At 38.5% G+C, this 22097-nt stretch overlaps 1 protein-coding gene across 2 annotated transcripts; it reads right to left on the bottom strand.

Annotated features, from left to right (window-relative positions):
* Positions 1-368: 368 nt before the first annotated feature.
* Positions 369-21848, bottom strand: cdkn2c (cyclin-dependent kinase inhibitor 2C (p18, inhibits CDK4)). Of its 2 annotated transcripts, none has more exons than XM_038281128.1 (4): positions 21710-21848; positions 20049-20158; positions 19088-19400; positions 369-701 (listed from the first exon to the last, which is right to left on the bottom strand). In XM_038281128.1, exons 1-3 carry the CDS (start codon positions 21723-21725, stop codon positions 19104-19106), a joined length of 423 nt encoding a protein of 140 aa, XP_038137056.1. In that variant the 5' UTR covers positions 21726-21848; the 3' UTR covers positions 369-701; positions 19088-19103. The 2 variants fall into 2 exon arrangements, with proteins under 2 accessions (XP_038137056.1, XP_038137055.1); XM_038281127.1 differs by lacking the exon at positions 369-701 and adding an exon at positions 17256-17543.
* Positions 21849-22097: the final 249 nt, after the last annotated feature.

The following is a 22097-nucleotide window of genomic DNA, read 5'->3' as shown; positions in this document are numbered from 1 at the left end:
GACTCATTATTTTTAATGACCTTTTAATTTAAATTGACCACGCTCGCTATTATGTGAGTTTTTCATTGATTTTCTTTTTAATTTCTGGGGGGGAAAAAACAGAACAACAAGTTGTTTTCATGTGAGTGGAGTATGTATGTGTGTTTGTGGATGCTCGTAAGAACTTTTCTTGTAAGGTTAAATATGCATATGCTCTGTAATAAAATCAAATAAAAGGAAGCAGAAAGTAGTCACTGGGGGATTAAATGGTCTCTTCATATTTTTGCCTATAAAATGGCTTCCTGGTTACCTCATAAAATGGGCTATTGAACATTTTTATAAGCAATGTTCTAAAAAGTGTTTTCTAATATAGATATTTGGACATTTTCCTATTACAATTAATGCTTTCTTGGCCCTCCTTGCATTTTTGCTGCTTGTTTTATGTAATTCTTGCACCTACGGAATAATTAGTTTTCATTGTCCCAGTAAGTGTAGATTACCCAGGTGTAATAAACAGCTGTAGTAACTTAAATGTCAGAAGTGTTTATTGACAAAAACATTGAAACGTTTAATGTTTATTTTCTATGCTAAACTCTTCTGCCAATTTATTGGCTTTTATTATGTAAGATTTCCCTACAAGAAAATGCTTAAAAAAAATACGTTTATTTTATTTTTCTTGGATTAAACCTCAGATCCTCATCTTCACTGACCATGTCCCAAGTCTGTAAGAGAAAAAAATAGATATTTTAGATGTAGCAATAACTAAACGGATTTTCAAAAATCACAAAAGGAGATAAACTGGCAGAAAACGGAATTAAATCAACGAGAATGGGCGTAAAGTAGATCGGTGATTGGTCAGCCGTCAAACGGCTTCCAGCCAATGAAAACACCGTATCCACCTTTGACTCCTCCCTCTCTGATTATACTGTGCTGCCCACCTCCATGTCAAAATAAAGTAATGCTATTTAATTTTGAATCTCTTATACGCCCTTTTATATTTACTTCTCCCCAAGCAGAAATAAGGGTTACGTGACTTTAGCGGAATTTTAACATAGAATCAAGCCAACGCCTAGACTGAACTGAACACTTTCGCTTTAAATTAGTTTATTAACTTTATTCTTTGTGAATTGAAATAGGCTGCAGCGGATCATGCTCCAATTCAAGGGCGTAGGTTTGATTTGAACTTTGGTAGGGACACTATTGGTCTGGTGCCATTGGTGCTATGCAATATGCATGCCCTTTTTTATGCTCGATGTGAGCATCCGTACTGATAAGAGGAATTCATTGTTAAAAGAGAAAAGCAACATTTTGCTCCATTAATAAAAATGTTATAAGCTCTACACTCATTAGATGCTGTTTATCAATGTTTGAAGTATCACCGGCTCTGATGAATGTGGAATTAGGACTGTTTTCCACTTTGAAAACGGTTTCATTTGAACGACTAAGAGAGAAGGTAAATACAGTATTTTCTTTTGAAGATATAGAATTGTGCAGAGTTAAACTCCACTCTAATATTTTTACCTACTATTCTCTCTCTGAACCAAGCAAAATAATACATTCATTAAAATATGAACTTCACTATAAAAGTTGAACATCTGGGCTGTAGTTACTCTGTGTAGCCAATTTCATGTATTTCATCTGGGGCTGAAAAAATGAATCATATTAATTGATTATTTCAATAATCGTCAACTAATTTAGTAAGTGATTCATCATTAACTGGAGAATAGAGACTTTAAAACATACAGTAATATAAATGTAAAATGTGCCTTTCCCCATAGAGCAACCCACTTAGATAAGTTATTATATCAAAATTGTAAAAAATAGAAACAAAAAAATGAAAACAGTAATATCAACTAAATATCGGTAAAAAGGAAACCCTCACATTTTCTTTTTTAGTTGGCTGTGGCTAAGAATCAGAAATGTTGATGCTTACAGCCTTTATTTGCCCATTTTTTCAGCAGTCTTCAGAACTCCTGGCTGACTCAGAATATTTCGTTTTATAAAAGAAAAAAAAAGGTTTTTGTTTTTTAGTGTACATGATATTCAATTTTTTTATTGGGACTAGTTTTGTAGCCTAATATTAATTGCAGTAACCGCTGCATTAGTGTGAATACATTTTCAATGTTGTGCTCCAAGCACACGCGGACTAGAAAACAGCCAATCAGAGAGAGAGAAGGCGGAACTTAAGGGAGAACAACCAATGAGAGTTGAGTTAAACAGCGCAGCACAGTTCCATGCGCTGCTAGGTGAAAGGGACAGGAGAGACCAGGCAGAGGAGCTGAGAGAGGAAAAGAAGCCACTGCTGCAACAACTACTACTGTAAATTTTAAACATGTTGCTCACATCCAATTATTGGTAGGGACAATTAGGTCGGTTCAAAATTTTGGTAGGGACATGTCCCTATGGTCCCTATGCAAACCTACGCCCATGCTCTAATTGAATGAGTCAATTTAACGGTTTAATGTGACGGGCGGGGGACCGCTTACACAGAGGAAAATCAGGGCAAATAAATCAAAATAGGCAAATATAATCATAATATATGGCAGAATATTAGCGAGGAGATAAAACAGTTCAGTTTTCAGGGAAACACTGCAACCTTTTAATTAGCCAATTGTAAAGAAAAAAAAAGAGCCCATATTAGGTCTCAGAAACCTATGTTGCAGGATCTTCACTGTTCAAAACTCAACAAAACGGAAAATCGCCTTTCGGTCGCGCAGTTAATCAGTAATATCAGTATTATATATATATATATATATATATATATATATATATATATATATATATATATATATATATATATATATATATATATATATATATATATATATATAAAACAGCTTAACAATGTTCCGCAGTCCATACATGGCAATACTACATTGATGTCTTGATTTGAGGTGGGTATATATGACAATTTGCAAATGAACTAAGATTCACATTTAGATTATGAAAAAATTGCTTTTTTTTTTTTTTTTTTTTACCTTATTTCAAGTACATAATATGTAATAATCTTATTTTAAGGTTAAAAACTCTCTTCCACTGACAGATTGTCTTATTTTTCTGCTCAGATTACGGTCGAGTACAGTTATTTTCAGGAAATTTACCATATTTTGAGGTCATTTTTTGAAGTCCAACATGTCTGTCAATAGACATAGAAATTGAAAATGCAACTTCACCTCCCACTTTAACTGTATAGAACCTTATTAAAGTTATTTTTACGAATTATGATAATTTGGCCTTATATGTTTGCTTGTAAATTAAATGTTAAACAGGTTAAAGGTAACTTGTGTGCTGCAGTTGTCATAAAAAAAGACATGTGTCAAAAAGATGTCATCAGGTAGTTCCTAGCCCCCACAAGGATGGTGCAAAATAACACAAATGTGTTTGTGGCGGTGTACTTTGTTAAAGAGATCCTGCTAAAAAAATTTAAAATCTGTTTTGTTTACAGTATAGAGTACCTTTTGTATGTGGCTCATATTTTCCAATGAAAAGCTTCCCTTTTTTTTTTTGGCTTTTGGACTCAGCAATTTCTGCACACATTATGGAAAAAAAAATCCAAGATAGTTAAAAAGTAAGTTTATTTCTGAACCAACAAAGAATTACAAGTAGAAAATGCTACATTCTTACATCTTTCAGATGTATTTTCCCCATCAGTATCAGCTTTGCACCTCTTTCAAATCCCTGCATGCTGATGCATCACAAACCAGCTCTGTTGTTGACTACATTCTTTAAAAAAAGATAAATAAACTATATCAAAGAATACACTCTAGCAAACTTTCCAGAGCACGTGTTCTTTGTCTTGGTTTCTCAGTTATGAAGCCACTGATGCTTGCATCATCCGCTTTGATGATGCAAGCATGAAAGCACAATCATGTGGGATTTTCATTTCAGTTTATAACAACTTAGGGTGTAATTCATGTACAAAATAGATTCATTTATGCAGTAGCATTGTGATGAATATGATGGGAAAATATTTTTTCTTTTATAATTGTTGGACCACGTTTACTCTTTGCTAGCTACATTTACTATCCATCCATCCATCCATGCATTTTCTCCTGCTTATTCTGCAGGCTCGTGGTGGGACTGCTGCTACATCAAGCCTTGTTCCCCCATCAGATACCGTTCCCCCCTTGCAGGGAGAACAGTGCCTGACAGAACAATTAGGCCCATCAGATGCCGTTCCCCTCATATTAAGAAGGGGGGGCGTTATCTGAAAAGGTTTAAAGGCCCATCAGATCCTGATGTTTATAAGTAGGGGATTTTCTGCAGCTTGCGCGGTGCAGAGATGCAGAGGAAACCTTATCTGATGGGGGAACGCGGCTTCATCTCTCTGAAATTGTATAGGTGCTACATTTACCTTTTATAAAATTTTATAGTTTTACGATATTTTAAATTCTATATCTTTTACTTAATTTAGGGCTTATAGAATGTATTTCAGGTAAGAATGCTTTAGTAGAAGGATGGAAAGTAACAAAAGGTGGTAGTATACAACAAATTCATGTAAAAACAAGCCACTAGCTGTCTAGTAATTTGAGCTCTGTTGTTGTTGCCTAATAACAATAATAATAATTCCAATGTGTTTCACCAAATAAAAATGTGCTCCCCCACCCTGATGATGAATGGATGTACAACCTGAGAAATATGAAGCCTATAAATATATTCTAACATGGAATAAAACTATATCCAAAACATGCCTCCAAAATAAAGACGACTGTTAAAGTGTCGTTGTGCTGTGTTTTTGAAACACCATACTCCTAAGTTCAAGTTGTGTCTTTGAGCCAGGTCTGTTAGAGAGAAGTTCAGCGCATGTTAATTTACTGTTTATTTTCTGTTCACACAACGATGAGTTACGGTGTAAAACAATATAACTTGGATCAAAAATAAATAAAAGTAGGCCTAAAGCTAGTTACTTCAAATAATATTTGAACCAATGGACATCTTCCTCATACTGCACCTTTTTCGAGACGAGCAGGTTAGCGGGTAAAAAAAAACAAAAAAAAAAAAAAACACAAAAAAACAATACGATGTGCAAAAATGAAAATATGAACAATAGCCTACACTGCAGTAACATTAAAAATCGGGTGGTGTCCAAATATCGCTGAATCATAGCGAGGATCCTTTCTGACTCCACAGCCTCGGTGGGAACTTTCAAATGGCAGCACGACTAAATACCCAGATTATTTGTTAATACCGAGGTGCCGAAACTGAAACTTTGATAGAAAAAAAAAAAACACAAACGGAGAATTTCAGGTTCAAAGTGAGTTTACGAACAAAAGGGTTTCTTTGATCGGGCGGTAGCTCCACTGAGAGCCACCATTTTGTCTCTAGGAGAGGAAGCTGCTGCGCGCCTCCCGGTTCTGATGCGCCTCCTGTTCCTGCTGCTGGTCCTGCCGCGCCTCCTGGTTCTGGTTCTGCTGCGCCTTCGCTCAAACGGATCAATGACCCAATTAGAATCAGAATTATTTTATTAATACAATCAACATACTATTACCGGTAGCTGTGACGACAAAGCGTGATTAATATCAACAGAACTGTTTACGTGTTAAGGGTAAATATTTTCTTTACCGCGCCACTGAATAAGTTTAATAAATATTTCACTGCAGGGAAACTTATAAACGTCTCACAGATACTAATCGTTCAGAGGTGTACAGGTCGTCCCGCCATCTTTACATTGAGTTTAGAAAGGAGTTACGGCCTCGTCTCACCCTAGACCTTTTCTTTCACAGCCATGTTGTCGCACACCTGGCGTTCATGAATTAATTTAAGCGCGAATTCTCAGCATGTTGATATGCGGCGCTACGGCAGTTGCAAAAAAATATAAAATAAACATATCTGGCTCAATAATGAGGTTACATGATGCAGCGACTCTCTGAGTAAGTTTGTTTTTTTTTCTCCATCTGGGGGGAATATATTCCTCAAAGGAGGTTGTTTACATGCGATACTGTGAACCCTGGTTTATCTCGGAGGTTACGTTCCTAAAAGAACCCGCGATAGGTGAAATCCGTGAAGTAGAAACCTTTATTTTTTAAAAGTTATTATACAATGACATACTCCATACAACATTGAAATCAAGGAACAAAAACGCTTTACAGGCCCAAGCATTTGTTAAACAAATAAAAATACGGTATAAACGTTGTCTTTTTTTTTTTTTTTTTTTTTTTTTTTTTTTTTTTTTACAAATAACTACTGTACTTTACTGTAAAATAATATAGTTATCAATAAATAAGTAATAATTTTAATCATTAATACGAACTGAAGAGTTAATTTTGCGGCACCGTGACGGATTGGGACGGGAGAAAATGAAAAATGATTAAGAAAAAAAATACAAAGTACAGTAGGACAAATAGTGACTGACGTGTACAGTACAGTATTTCACTGCTGCTCTGACGGAGCCGCTGCATCCTGATTGCTCTGTGGCGTTTTTTCTTCTAAAGCAGGGGTGTTAAACTGGTTCCAGAAAGGACCAACCAAGCAATAGTACACCAGAGCACTCCATTCATCTCATTAAGTCATCATGTTGACTAACTCAAGACTGGATTCACTTGATGAGATGACTGGAGTCTGGTGTGCTATTGCTTGGTTGGAAAGAAAACCTGCAGCCACACAACCAGTTTGACATCCCTGTTCTAAAGCCTGCGGTGCAGGTGTGTCTTTTGGAGAAAAGAACATATTATCGGTAGTCGTTGTCGCTCTTTTTCCTTCTGGGCCAAAAGATCCTTATAAACCGACATGCCACCATTAATATGTTTGACAAAGTTTAACAATGCATGATGCAAATCCGTGAAGCAGCGAGACCGTGAAAAGTGAACCGCCTTATAGCGAGGGTTCACTGTATTCTGAGCTGCATAACGGCTGGAGGAAACTCTTATCACTCCAACACTTATCTGGCATCTCATTAAACTCTACTAAACACTAATGTTTTCCTTGGAAATGAAATCAAGCCAATGGTTTATGTACTTACCCTGCTTTTGTCCGCTCAGGCAGATGCCATCCTTTATTTTTGACTAATCAATGCTGCTCATTGGAAGAGGCATGGTTTTTAAATACTGACAGATTTCACTGATTTCTAGTCCAGGCGTATACATTAATGGAGAAAAACTTGACGTGCATTCTTCACAGTTTCTTTTCTTTTCCACTTTTTGTTTCACTTTAAAGTTTGAGTCACCCCAAAATATTAATATTTTTTGGATTTATAGTATATAAACCTGTGTCATTTTGATAACTGTATTTTCCTTTTTTTAGTAAGATTTTTCACTTATCACTAACATTTGTCTCAAACCACCAGAGTATTGCCTATGTGGTTAAGTCATCCCTCTCACTCTTTTTCTTGCAAATAAAGATCACGTCCAATAGAAATCTATCTCTGGCATAACTGCTGTTTACATGTACAAGATTTCAAGATCAGATTGAAATGACTCAAAAACAAAAACTAAATTGGTTTGTAAAGCGAATAAAACAGCTAATCAGACTAAAGCTGTGTCATGTAAACATGCCATTCAGAATAATCTGAAATGTGGGGCATACATATGCAGACTCAGGTCAGCTTGCCTCATAAAAATAACTTGATCCTGAAAAGCATTTACATGCATGCTGATCGGAATGCATTCTTGACAGGGCTACTGGGGGCTAGTGACCTTGTAGAAGTGGTCCTGGCCGCTTTAGTGGACCCTGTAAATAAGGCAAAATAAATTTATTATAAATAATTACAAGCACTGGAACAGAAATTGCAACTGAAAAATCCCTTTTATATATATATTTTTAATTCTAAAGTTTTATTATTGCCGCTTTAAAATTTGATTTGTTGGACTTTTATTTTCAGTCACGTTATTTCATCTGCTAGATTGGAGGTTTCAAGAGCTGCAAATGGCTCTTTGGTTCATTTATTGTATTAAGTAATGAGCTGTTTAATTATTTATTTTTGTCTCATTTTTTTAAAATATCGTGACTCCATCGAGAAACTATGGCTTCACCATGGCCCCCTGCAGTAAATTTGGTACAGAATCACCACTGCTGATCAGACTGCCAATTGGCAAAAGTTGGATAACCATTTTAATGTCAATCCTGTCCGATCCAATCAGAGGATTCCCACTGACATGCTTAGATGTCACATTTTGGTGTGATCAGCTGTTTATTCCATCTCCTTATATCTATATAAATATAGTGTCCCTCATGCTACAAATGCTCACCCCCAGCTTCCTAAGCTTGACCTCTGAACTACCTCAGTTGGCCTTTTTTTTTTTTTTTTAAATGTGCCTGGGTGCTGGTTCATTTCAATTCAGAAATACTTTACTCATCCAAAAGTGAAAATAAATCAAATGAGTGAAAGTGAGATAGATTTTAAGCATGAAAGAATGATTGTGTCCAGCTAATGCTGAGAAGAAGAAATTATAAGGAAAAATAGAAGCTTAGCAAAAAGAGTTGCAGCAAAGCTCTGCTTCAGGATTTGCCACACTTTTATGATTGTGACGGTGGATCATTTTTGTTTCAGTCAGGACACAATGAATGCCAGGACTGGTGTTAAAGGTCATGACAGCTAGTTCCTGAAATGGTTTTGATAAAACTCCACCCACACATGTTGGAACTTTTCTTTTTTGTAAGAAGTAATGCAGTTGCAAAATGTGATGCTTTAAATAGGCCGCTACCTGAATAAAATACTACCGTTAATGTGGTTTAATGATTTAGGGTTTGCAAAAATGTCCTTGTCAGAAAAGATATGCTAATTGTCTGCACTGAAACGAAACAGAAAATATATGCTTTGTAGAATGAGGAAACGTGCAGCAGCCTGAACACACCAAATACGTGAGCTGAGGTGACAATGAATATTACTAATCCATATGAGTGGGCTTAATTTTAAGCACTATAATTGCAGTTGTCCAGTCAAAATTGTTCCTGTCAGGGGAGTGAAAACCAAGAGGTTACAATGTTGTTTTTTCTGCAATGGATGAGTAAGCAGTTTGTGAGTTATAATGTCTCAGAGTTGGAAACATTTTCCACAAACATGATTTTTTTTTTTTTTTTGTGGAAAAGAAAAAAAGTTTTGTTTTAAGCAAGTAGTTGGACCTCCGATATTCTTTTTTTTTAATGTGTAAGATTTTAGACTATGACAATTTAAAAAATGTTAGTCTGTGTCCTAATTTAGGCTTCTGTAACAGGAGTTTTGAAAATCGAAAAAACTGAAATGTCCTGTATCCCTTAACTACGGTGGCCCTGAAGTGCAAACTGCAACTACAAATCTAAAAGCGCAACTACATTAAGGAAATCGCAACTACATAAAGCAAAGCGCAACTACATTAAGAAAAACAAAACTACATAAAGCAAAGCACAACTACATTAAGAAAAAGAAAACTACATTAAGCAAAGCGCAACTACATAAAGGAAAACAAAACTACATAAAGCAAAGCGCAACTACATTAAGGAAAACACAATTACATTAACCTACCGGAAAAGGTAGGTACCAGTGGGAAACATGAGACATCGCTGATTGGACGACGGCGCCGTTTGACCCTTGAACCGGAAGTTGCTTTGTCTGAACAGTCCAGTTTCTTTTAAGTGTGTCTTCAGTGTACGCAAACTAACTGAAATGTCGTGATTAGTCTTGAGCATATCCAGTATCACCTCGTACGTATGTCCTGATTCAAAATATTCCTGTCGGGATCTGGAGGTCTGTCGCCCTTTCTCCAGCAGAGAAAGGGCGACAGCTGGAGCTGAAAGTTGACGACCACACCTGCGGCTCATTGGCTCATCAGGAGACCAGCATTTAAGCAGCGGCAGGACAACACTCCAGTGCCAGAGTGTTAAGCCAGTTATGGTTAGCAAGCCTGAGCCAACCAGCCTGTCTGATTCTCTGACTCCCCTGAAAACCAGAATCTGAATCTAACCAGTTTTTGTCCTCTCTGCTTCTTAGGAAGAAACCTGACTGAACCCTGGAAATCAGGAAGAGTTTCTCAGCTGAAACCTGCCTGCCTGCTCTCAGAAGGTCTGCTGAGCTCAAACTATCAGAACCTGCCTGTCCGCTCTCAAGAAGAGAACTGGAAGAAACTCTGAACCAAAACACTGACAAGTCTGAAGTCGAGCCCTGCCGTTGCCTAGCCCTCTGCCGACCATCTGCCTCTGGACCCTCCTGGTTCCCTCCCTCTGCTGCTTAGCCTGAACCACATCACAGGTACAGACCTGCACAACTCCTCTGACAAAATCATCTGCATCCTGGCTAACCTAACTATCCCTCTCTGCAGAAAACCCAGTGTGACCAGTCCAGGATCTGTTTCCCCAGCTTCAAGTTTATTAACTTTGTGTTTTTTCAATAAACAGTCAAACTTTTCATCTGACTCCGTTTGTGTTCTGCATGTGGGTTAGGAACCTTAATCCCATCATGACAGAACACTCTGGCCAACAACCTAACCCAGCAGTCCACCTCCGGAGGATGATTGAGGAACAAGGAGTTTTGATCCAAGGACACGACTCCACCCTCCGTGAGTTTAACACACGTTTGGACCAGCAAAACCAAACTTTACAGGAATAAGCCGGCTATCTCAGCAATGCTACTCCCAGAGCGGAGCCAGCTCAACTTCCGGTTCCGGAGCCAGATCCGCCTCAAAGGTCAGAACCTGTTCCGTCATTTCCGGAATTCCGTCCATCACTTCCTGAGAAATATTCAGGCATTACGAGTAAGTGCAAAGGATTTTTATTCCAGTGTAGATTGATTTTTGAACATTCGCCATCCAGTTTCTCCAATGATAAGAGAAAAATTAGTTTCATTCTCTCTCAATTGACCGGAAGAGCTCTCGAATGGGCTGAGGCCAGATTCCCCTCTGAATCCAGTTTCAGATGCACCTTCGATCAATTCATCAAGGAATTTTCACAAGTCTTTAACCAAGACTCAGACAAATTAATTGAGTCTCAAGCTCTGCTAAGTCTTAAACAGGGAAATCGGACTGTAGCCGATTTTTCAATCGACTTCCGGGTCAAAGCCGCAGCTTCTGGTTGGAATGAATGCGCGCTTAAAAGCGCCTATTTTAAGGCTCTAGACGAAGAAATAAAAGATGAACTCGCCACAATTGACGAACCAGCTACCCTGGAGGAATTAATCAGTTTAACAATTCGTCTGGATAATCGACTTCGAGCCAGAGCCAGGTCTAAACTAAGGAGCCATGTTTTCTCTGCAACTGCCCTTATGACTATCTGTTCTTCTGTTTTTTCTGCTCCACCTGAGACTGATTCTAGGCCACGGAATCGTAACCAGTCAGCTTCTGTTCCTCCTTCTTTAACCCATGGCGTCTCTCCTTCCACAGAAACCTCTGATTTAGAGCCTATGCAGATTGGTCATACCAGACTCACAACTGAGGAGAGGCAAAGGAGATACAAAGGGAACTTATGCATGTATTGTGGTGAGCCCGGCCATTTTGTGTCCACCTGCCCAGCTAAGGTAAAAGCCGGGGTCCGCCAGAGGAAATGAGGAGTCTGGCGGACCATCTGCAATCTGAAAATTCTCCTCATCTACTGCTACCAGCTACTTTGTTTGCTGCTGATCAGACCCTCACCTTGTCAGCCTTTATTGATTCTGGTTGTGAGAAGAATTTAATTGACTCTAACCTAGTTCAACAGCTAAACATTGAAACCATTCCTCTGAAGAAACCCCTTAGAGTCTCAGCCATTGATGGAAAGAAATTACATGAAGTTACTTATCTCTTATCTCTGGTAACCACAGAGAGACTATAACCTTTTTTGTTTTTCCATCTGCCTGTTCATCTCTAGTTCTTGGATATGAGTGGTTAGAGCAACACAACCCTCATATAAATTGGGCAAAGAGACACATTGAATCATGGTCTGCCTCCTGCCATGTCTCCTGTATCCGTTCCGCAGCCCCTGTCATTCAGTCTCCAAGCAATCAAAGGGAGCCAGACCCACCCGATTTGTCTTCCGTACCACCTGAGTATCACGATCTGGCACCAGTCTTCAGCAAGGTCAGTGCATTGTCTCTTCCTCCTCACAGACCATATGACTGTGCCATAGATCTGTTGCCTGGGGCTCCCCTTCCTAGCAGCCGACTCTTCAATATCTCCAAACCAGAAAGAGAAACAATGGAGAAGTACATTAACGACTCTCTAGCTGCTGGAATTATTCGGCCGTCCTCATCCCCTCTTGGTGCAGGCTTCTTTTTTGTTGGAAAGAAGGATGGATCTCTCCGACCCTGTATAGATTACAGAGGACTCAACCAAATAACCATTAAAAACAAGTATCCATTGCCTTTGCTCGCATCTGCGTTTGAACCCGTCCAAGGGGCTACTGTTTTTACCAAACTTGATTTAAGAAATGCCTACCACCTTCTCCGTATAGGAGAGGGAGATGAGTGGAAGACGGCCTTCAAAACCCCTCTAGGTCATTTCGAATACCTAGTTATGCCTTTTGGTCTGACTAATGCTCCTGCCTGTTTTCAAGCCCTGGTTAACGACGTGTTGAGAGACTTTCTCAACATCTTTGTTTTTGTTTATATTGATGATATCCTGATTTATTCTAACCCTGAAATCCCACATACTCCGTCTGCGCTCCGCTCCGCCCTGCTGCGCTCCAGACCGCCTGCACAAAGCAAAGCCTACAGCCGCCGCTGTGGCTCCCGTCCCCTCCGCTCTGAGTTCCTCGGAGATCGTAGACGGCATGCGCGAGATGAACCAGGGTTTCCGCGGATCATTAAAAATAATTACGATTCATAATTCTTTTTTTAAATCAATTAGTGCCTTAATTGGCACTAAAATTAATTAAATATGTTTATCGTGGCATTTATGATTCTTTAATAAAAATGTTTATAAAAACAATTTCGTCAGATATATTATATCGCTATTAATTTGCGTGGAACTGATCATAAAGCCGTATGTTCGGAAAGGAAGCTCCAGGCGGAGAAAAAGCTAGAGGATATATATATACGTATATATGTGTGTGTGTGTTTACATAATAATAATAATAATAATAAATCCAATTTGTACCGCACTTTTCATTAAGAAAAATCTCAAAGTGCTACACAGTGCAAATAAAATCAAAGATAAAAATCAACCATAAAAATCATGTGGTCATTAACAAAAATCTCAAAGTGCTACACAGTGCAAATAAAATCAAAGATAAAAATCAACAACATAAAAATCATGTGGAGGCAGAATAGGCTTGCTTAAATAAAAAAGTCTTCAAGCCTCTTTTAAAATCATTCGGTGGTTGTGGAGCTCTCAGATGATCTGGGAGAGAGTTCCAGAGACGGGGGGCAGCGACAGCGAAGGCCCGATCTCCCATGGAGCTTAATCTGGAGCGAGGAAGGTGAAGGAAGTTGCAGTCTTGTGATCGAAGAGATCTGGTGGATGAATGTGGAGTGAGAACGTCCTTCAGATAATCCGGTGAGGATCCGTTTAAACACTGATGGGTGATGAGCGCGATTTTGTATTGAATTCTGCAGGTGATGTACATACATACAGGAGTCATGGAACTGTGCTTACAGCTCCTTCATATTTCATGTACACTAATAACTTGTGTACATGGTTCTTGTTGATGGCATTAAAATCATTTCTAATAGCATTAAAATAGCATTAAATTAGAGTCACTCATTCCTGTATGAACCCTGTGAGCGCTTAATTTAATATGACACATTAAAAAAATCCCACCATCATCCAGCATATGTTCAGTTTCTGCCCAAATATATATATAGATTTTTGTAGATTTTTGTAACGGGGATAAGGATAATTCAAAACTGCTTTTTATGAATGAACTTGTTCTCTACTCCCAAACTCAGCATCTCTTTTCATTCCTGTAATTAGAAGTTCCTTTTGAATGGATTTCATTAAACTTTAAGTCCCTCGGTATAAAATAAATATTTTGATGGAGATGAGAAATCTGCTTCCTCGTTGGTGAATAACCAATAGTTTGGATCCAATCATTTAAATAAACGGTGTTAGTTTTTTTTTTTAATATATAAAAATTGTGCTATAATTTCTAGTCACCGATCTGTTGCTGCTATATTTTAATTTGACGAACCGGAATTTGTCGATGTTCTTTTTCCTGTTTGGTGCGATTGCATTTGCGGATCTTGACCTGGCCGGACCGGAGCGGAGCAAAAAATAGCTCGGCTCCGTAATTTGTCGGTGACGGACGGAGAAGACGTACGTGGACGGAGACAAGCGGAGGAGTAGCGGTGGATGTGGAACAGCTCTCTTTGATTTCCATGAAAGACAAGCGCTCTGCACGACGTACGTCAGCGGGGCGGAGCGGACCGGAGCGCTGACGGACTATGTGGAATCTGGGGGTAAGAACCTGTCACACCACAAGAAACACGTTCGTTTGGTTCTCCAAAGATTTCTCAAAAACAAACTTTTTGTCAAGGCTGAAAAATGTGAATTTCATTAACCTTCTGTCACCTTTCTAGGATTTGTGCTCGAGGGCGGGCAGGTGAAGCCATCGGAGGACAAGATTAAAGCAGTTCTGGACTGGCCTACCCCCGAGAATCGCAAACAACTCCAAAGGTTTTTGGGTTTTGCAAATTTTTACAGGAGGTTCATAAGAAATTACAGTCAGACAGTCCAGCCACTCACCGCTTTGACATCAGTCAAAAGAACTTTCCACTGGTCTGCTGAGGCTGAGACCGCATTCAATAAACTCAAGGCTCTTTTTTCCAGTGCACCCATTCTTATTCAACCTGACCCCTCTAAACAGTTCATTTTAGAGGTGGCTGCATCTGACTCTGGAGTGGGAGCAGTCTTATCCCAGCAATCTGACTCTGATAACAAGACTCACCCATGCGCCTTCTTTTCTCGCAGGCTTTCTCCAGCTGAGCAAAACTATGATGTCGGCGATAGAGAACTTCTGGCTATCAAATTGGCTCTGGAGGAGTGGCGGCATTGCCTAGAGGGCGCTGAACACCCCGTGTTGGTATGGACTGACCACAAAAACCTATCCTATATCCAGTCTGTCAAAAGGTCAAACCCACGTCAATCCCGCTGGTCTCTGTTCTTTTCTCGGTTTAATCTGATAATTTCCTACAGACCCGGATCCAAGAATGTTAAACCTGACTCTCTTTCTCGCCTGTACCCGCCTGATAAACCTGAAACACCTGATTCTGTCCTTCCTGCCAGCTGCACCGTTGCAACCGTTTCCTGGGAGATCTCTGACCTGATAAATCTTGCCCTAGTTTCTGAACCTGACCCAGGAAATGGACCTCCAAAACCGAACGTACGTACCCACCTCTGTAAGATCTCGACTAATCCATTGGATGCATTCTGCCAAGTTTTCAGCCCATCCAGGTGTTAGCAGAACCATTGCCCTCATCACTCGCCGTTTCTGGTGGCCGTCCCTCCACAAGGGCGTAAAAGAATACGTTCTGGCCTGTCCCATCTGCGCCAGGAGCAAACCATCTCATCAGCCTCCCTCTGGTCTGCTTCACCCCTTACCTGTTCCGTCTCGACCCTGTCCCACATAGCGGTGGATTTTGTAACCAGCCTTCCTGTCTCCAAGGGTATGACTACAGTACTCACAATCATTGACCGCTTCTCTAAGACCTGCCATCTTGTTCCCCTCAGGAAGCTCCCAACAGCCTTCCAAACAGCTCAACTGCTCATAAAACACGTTTTCCGACTCCACGGCATCCCTCAGGAGATCCTGTCCGACAGAGGCCCCCAGTTCACAGCTCAGGTCTGGAAGAACTTCTGTTCTGCACTTAACTCCAAAATATCACTTTCCTCAGGTTACCACCCTCAATCCAACGGCCAGACAAAAAGAATGAATCAAGAACTAGAATCCACTCTCCGTTGCCTGACTTCCACCAACCCGACCGATTGGAGTCAATTCCTGCCCTGGGTAGAGTATGGTCACAATTCTCATAAATCATCTGCAACCGGTCTGTCTCCATTTGAAATCTCACTAGGTTACCAGCCACCACTCTTTCCTGCCGATGAAAAAGAAATCTCTGTTCCGTCTGTACACCATCACATCTGCCGCTCCCATAAGATCTGGAAAGACACCATCTCAGCCCTGAACCGGACATCTGCACAAAACAAAAGATTCTCCGACCGTAAATGACGCCCAGCTCCAATCTACTCTCCATGTCTCACAAATCAAGCCTGTTCTGACCAGCCCTTTGTGCCCTCCGTCCGACTCCCCTCCACCCGCCCGGGACATTGATGGTTCCCCTGTCTTCACCGTTCGCCAGATCGTGGACTCCCGTCGCCGGGGCCACGGTTGGCAGTACCTGGTCGACTGGGAGGAGTACGGTCCGGAGGACCGCATCTGGGTTCCGGGATCCTTTATCCTGGATCCCCTCCCTGATCCCTAATTGTAGTTTTGTTTTTCTTAATGTAGTTGCGCTTTGCTTTATGTAGTTTTGTTTTTCTTAATGTAGTTGCACTTTGCTTTATGTAGTTGCAAATTTCCTTAATGTAGTTGCGCTTTTAGATCTGTAGTTGCAGTTTGCACTTCAGGGCCACCGTACTTAACTGTATAAGCAGCTAATCATAACAGAGATGTAGCCTTATGAAACTTAATCTATGAAGTACATGAATACATATGTAATTATACTGCATAATGGGGTTATAGTAAATGAGAATTAAAAAAAAAATACATGCTGATTTAACAAAGCTACAAAGATCAAATCTTGTCAAACAGTGATGTTCTTTCACCTGCAATTGTTCCTATTAAGCCTGCACAGCTTTTGGTACGGCACCCACAGCCTACAGGAAGTTACTTTCACAATTCATCTTTCCTGTTGAATTAACAGAAAGTATGCAATATCTTATAAAAAGCCAAACGTCAGCGAACTAAATCCTTCCTCATTAGAGATGTAAGGCATTTATGTTACTTGAGGAAATTATGACAAGGAGCCCCGTTAGTTATTATTTTATTTGTTTTTGAGGTCTAACAGAAAATCACAAGCAGTTTATTTGGGAGGGGTGGAGTTTGCATTATTTTGTTGTTCTGTCTTACTGAAGAGCAACAATGAGAAAAGTCATAGGATGATATCTTTAAAATGAAGGCATTAAAGGTATAGTAGAGGATTTTCTTTTGCCGGGTGGATCATCAAAATAAGTGGTCCTCCTAATTGTCAATCATTCTGGTGATATGCTACCTAAGGCCATCCTACGTGCTGGTCCCCAGTTTCACTTACTGGTGGTGAGTCTGACATAGTGTAAAAATTCCAAATCTTCTTTTGGGAAGTAAGCTTGTATGAGCGATGCAAACAGCAATTTTTAAACAGAGCGTGCACGAGGAGATATTGGCTCGTGCACGCTCTTGCACGCTTTTAATAGGCGTTCCATCTTGGGAGCGGGCACAGGGTTGTGCATGAGCATTTTTTTTTTTTTTTTTTTATGTGGAGAGGGTGGGTCTTTTCAAAAATTTGCGAAAAATCCTCTACTATACCTTTAATATATGTAATTCACAGGATTTCTTTAACACTTAAAAAGATTTAGAAAATTACGGCAACTTCCTGCTTTGGTCCAAAAACAAACACAATTCAATTTGAATGTTTTAGATAAAAAAGCAAAATGTTTTAGAGGAGTGCAGACAAACTCCAGGTCCTGATCTTGTTTGCCCTTTTGGCAAATCTGCAAGAGAGAGAGAAGAGAAAATAAAACACGTAGATGTATAAGGTTTATAGAATTTTACAGTAAAATAGTAATGCAGTGGCAATTAGGCTAAATGCGGAAAAGGCATCACTCTTATTGACAAAATAAGATAAAATAGGGGGGCATACTTAGATCCTTGTTCGCACTACTGCAGGTAATAAAATATCTTATCTTTTAAATTTTAATCACATTATCTACAGTGCAACATCTTTAATCATTAGACATAGAGACTTGCACTTTATTGTAATTTTGTATGCGCAGAGTGTAAACAAAATGAGATTCTGTTGCATACAGCTTACAACAGTGAAATGATATAGCTGTTGGGGTAAGACAAACATTACCATTATAAAGTGCAGCAGTGCTCACATTACAAACAATAAAGGAGAAAAGGAAAGATGATTATTATCATGCTTTGGCACATTATTTGGCACACGGTTAGTTGGCAAATTATCAGACCTGTGAAGAATTACACACAAAACTACAATAAGGCAGCCGTAATTTTCTTCAAGACACTAAAAACTTCCATCACACAAATACTAAAACCCAAATTCTTCACTCACTCCTATTGAGACTGGTTCATTAAACTGTGCTTTGTAAAAAACAAATAAACAAACAGCTACATTTACTTCCAGTCAGAGGAGACTTTTTAATGATGTATTGTGTTTATATATCAGGCAGCTTAGGGATAGGCCCTAATGCTGAAGCAAAGCAGGCACTGGATATATAAGAGATTGTTAATACACCAAATTGCCAGAGTAAAGGAAAACTGGAACAGGCTGTACAGTCGATTAAGGTGTGAACACACGAGTGTTTTTTTTTTTTTTTTTTTTTAACAACATGCATTTTCTTTTGGAATATATGCAGGCTTGCAAAATACGGATTCCATTCTCCTTTTTGCAAAAACGTGAACGGGGGAGATAAGCTGTAAATAAAACATTTGCAGCTATGAGGGAACCTGAAGCTTGAATAGGTTTAAAACCTTTCTTCTTTAACTAAAAGCACTTTCTTCTGTACCCGTTAGGCCTGTACAGAAACAAAAAGCATTAAATAATCTATTGTAATAGCTAAAATAGGCCAACCTATGTATGCTGTTGCTTCATAAATATAATTAGTCAATAATATTATATATATATATATATATATATATATATATATATATATATATATATATATATATATATATTAGACAAACAAAACCAATACGTTTTTATTCTTAACATTGCGTCAAAAAACCCACTGTAAACGTATCACACTTTGCATACTAAAGTAATGTCCCATTAAAAACTCTCAAAGCAAAATTTCATATTTCAAAACAACATAAATTGTTAGTTTGCTCGCATAGACTCCGATAAAAATAAATAATGCATCCGTTTTTGGCATTTACTTAATCATATTTGGTTACTTTAACACATTTGTTTAATATCCTACCCTGTTAACATTAAACAAATGTGTTAAAGTAAGTAAATATGATTAGGTAAATGCCAAAATCGGTTGCATTAATTTTTTAGGCCTTTTACGCGCACCTGTGGCCCTGCGCCATCATGGGCGCAGCTCGCTCCGCGTATTTGGCCCTCTGGGGTCCGCGGTGTGCTCCAGGAGCAGCTTCACCACCTCCTGGTGTCCCTCCCTCTCGGCCAGGTGAAGCGGCAGGTTCCCATGCTGGTCAACGCGGTTGACGTCAGCCCCGTGGTCAATCAGCACGCGGACGGTGTCCACAAAGCCTTCTCGAGCTGCGTCGTGAGTCACGCTGAGATGCCGCACCGGGTCGAGCGCGTTGGGGTCAGCTCCTTTGTCCAGGAGCGCCTCAACTAGTGCGCTGTGCCCCAGTTTCACCACCTCGAGGGTATAAATAAATAAATATATATAAATACATTAATTGAATGAAATTAATTAAAACAATAATTTGACCACCTCCTCATAAGGACATGTGTTCCTGGGTAAAGAAAGTATTTTCATAAAGCAACACTGTTTAGGGGGGATCTAAATTATTTTTATGCCCTCACATTGCCCTTGACCTTTTGGAAATCTAAACTGAGATAAAACAGTCACTTGCATTTTAGAATGAAGAAATTTAGTGGGTTATATGTGTATACACATTTTATAACAAAACACTGACCTCTTTCATTTTCACTAAAAACAGATGTAGGTCTACTTTTCTTATTTATCCTTTAACACATTTGACTAGCTGAGACCACGCCTGAAATATATATATATATATATTTATTTATTTTTTACCAGATATTTTCAGTAATGGCGGTTAAAGATGCATGATTATTTCAAATGCACACATCTTATTAGAGATAATTTGAAAAAACTTATTGGCAGACATGATAAAAGGAACAGACTTAATACTGTACAAAGGGAAAGATGAAACCAAATGAGGAAGTATCTCTCAGCATGTAGCAGCAGGAGTAACCGAAGGAAAAAAAGTATTTACATCTTTAAAAAAAATAGAGCAGAGAAAAAGTAAGGTTTAATACTGACCTGTAAAGCAGTTCTCCCAAATCTGTTTAGACCATTAACATTAGCTCCAGCTTGCAGCAAAAGCAACACTTTCTCTATGTTTCCACTGGCTGAGGCATTGCAGAGGGCATCTGTTAGTGAGTCCATTGTTCATGTAAAAACCTCCAAACACGAATGACTGTAGATTTCAGTGAGATTGGAAGAAGACCTGCACATCACTCTCCCCCCACTGAAATAACTCAAGCACTTCCTGATTGCTACCTCATGATCAGAGGAATTAACTGAAAGCTGGTCAAGATTTATAGAATAACAAACTAAATTGCATGAAGTCAGCTTTTAAATAAATTGAGGAAATTGATTCATTTACACATTCCAAAATATATGTACTTTCACCTAAGTTTAGAATAAAAAACAAGAATGCATAAACATTTATCTTCACAAAGAACAAAAAGATTCCATTATATCTTTGGGTATAAAAGCAGGAAAAGTGTAAATTTTCTGCTGCAAATATACACAGACAACTTTTTTTTTGTGTCTACCTATATTAGGGCCTAATAATGACTTGAAATCCTTTTTGTTTTCTACCTAGCTCTGACATTTACCCTAACCCTCACTTTAATATATACAGTTTTTTTCTGAATCTTAGACTTTTCAGTTACAGCTCAAAGTTGTACACTGAAAAAAAAAATCTAAACCTAGATAAGTCAATTTTTCTTAAAACAAGTGCATTTGTTCTTGGATTGAGGAGTTAAAAGAGACATTTTGCCACGGAACAAGACAATTTACACTTGAAATAAGAAAACACAATTGAACTGTCTTATTTCAAGTGCATATTATCTAAAAACACTCATTCAATTGGCAAATCATTTCATTTACCTACTCAAATTAAGGTTAAAGCCCTTAATTTAAGAAATGTTTTACTTGTTTCTAGATCGTTTTTCGAGTGTATATATATATATATATAGTTACAGCCCATAGTAGTTATATATATAGACAAATACTTTGAGCTGTAACTGAATAATCTATTTATGTATACATAGCCTATATATATATATATATATATATATATATATATATATATGTTATTGGTATATATATTGGTATATGTTTCTACCTTTGCATGCATATTTTAGTCAATCGAAACAAATGTTAACTTTAAACTTACAACATATATCTGGGTATTTTGGTAAATATGTCTTCTGTATTTTATTTTATTTTTTTTGCCATTTGTAAGTTTTGATTATTTCCTACATTTATTTAAGCATCCAGAATAATCATGTTCTCAACATCTATAACAGCGTTTATTCAACATGTTAAAAATGTTGCCTGTTAATCAGTTTGTGAGTTAATATTAAGCTGAAATGTTTACACTGAATAACATCCATGAGGAGAAGCAGCTGTTAGAAATTTGTTTAATTTGCATCATACAGCCTTCATGTAATATTACCGCAAACATAATGAAAATAAAAGTTACTTAAAACGAGAGATAACAGCAGGCACATCTAACACATATTGGTCATAAGGTGATATTTTAACTTATTAAAACAGATCATATATCATAAACAGGCCGAAAAACAAAATGACTGACTGGGCTATAGGGGAAAAAAAGCTGCACCCAATATGATGTCATTAACTGTCACTTCCCGCTCTTTTTTAAACAATAATCACAACAGAAATCTTACTGTATTTGTGCTTCATCCTTAGATCCTCAATTTAGGAGGGAATTATCGCTGAATCATTGCAGGTTTCATTTTCTCTCCAGAAATGACTCATTCGGGTCTCAGATGATGCTGTCACACCATCATCCCACAGATAATTAGAATAATAATAATGTTCAGAGATCGAAGATTCCTCATTCATTCAATATGCATTTTAAGAATGCCTTCGAAAGGTTTCTAAAATGCCTGACGTTTGGACGTTTTGTTTGAACTTCTCTTCAAAAACAGCTCAGATGGCCTGATTGGACAGTACAAAAAGGGGTGTGAACCGAAAGCTGGAAAAAAAAAGAAAGAAAGAAACCATCTTGTATCAACATGACAACATGGAGAAATGGGGGATTCAGGAAATGGA

This window comes from Cyprinodon tularosa, unplaced genomic scaffold, assembly GCF_016077235.1.
Source record: "Cyprinodon tularosa strain WSP-4 unplaced genomic scaffold, ASM1607723v1 ctg167, whole genome shotgun sequence".
NCBI lineage: Eukaryota > Metazoa > Chordata > Actinopteri > Cyprinodontiformes > Cyprinodontidae > Cyprinodon > Cyprinodon tularosa.
The sequence above is the reverse complement of the archived record's forward strand: the minus strand, read 5'-3'. Positions and strand labels throughout refer to the sequence as shown.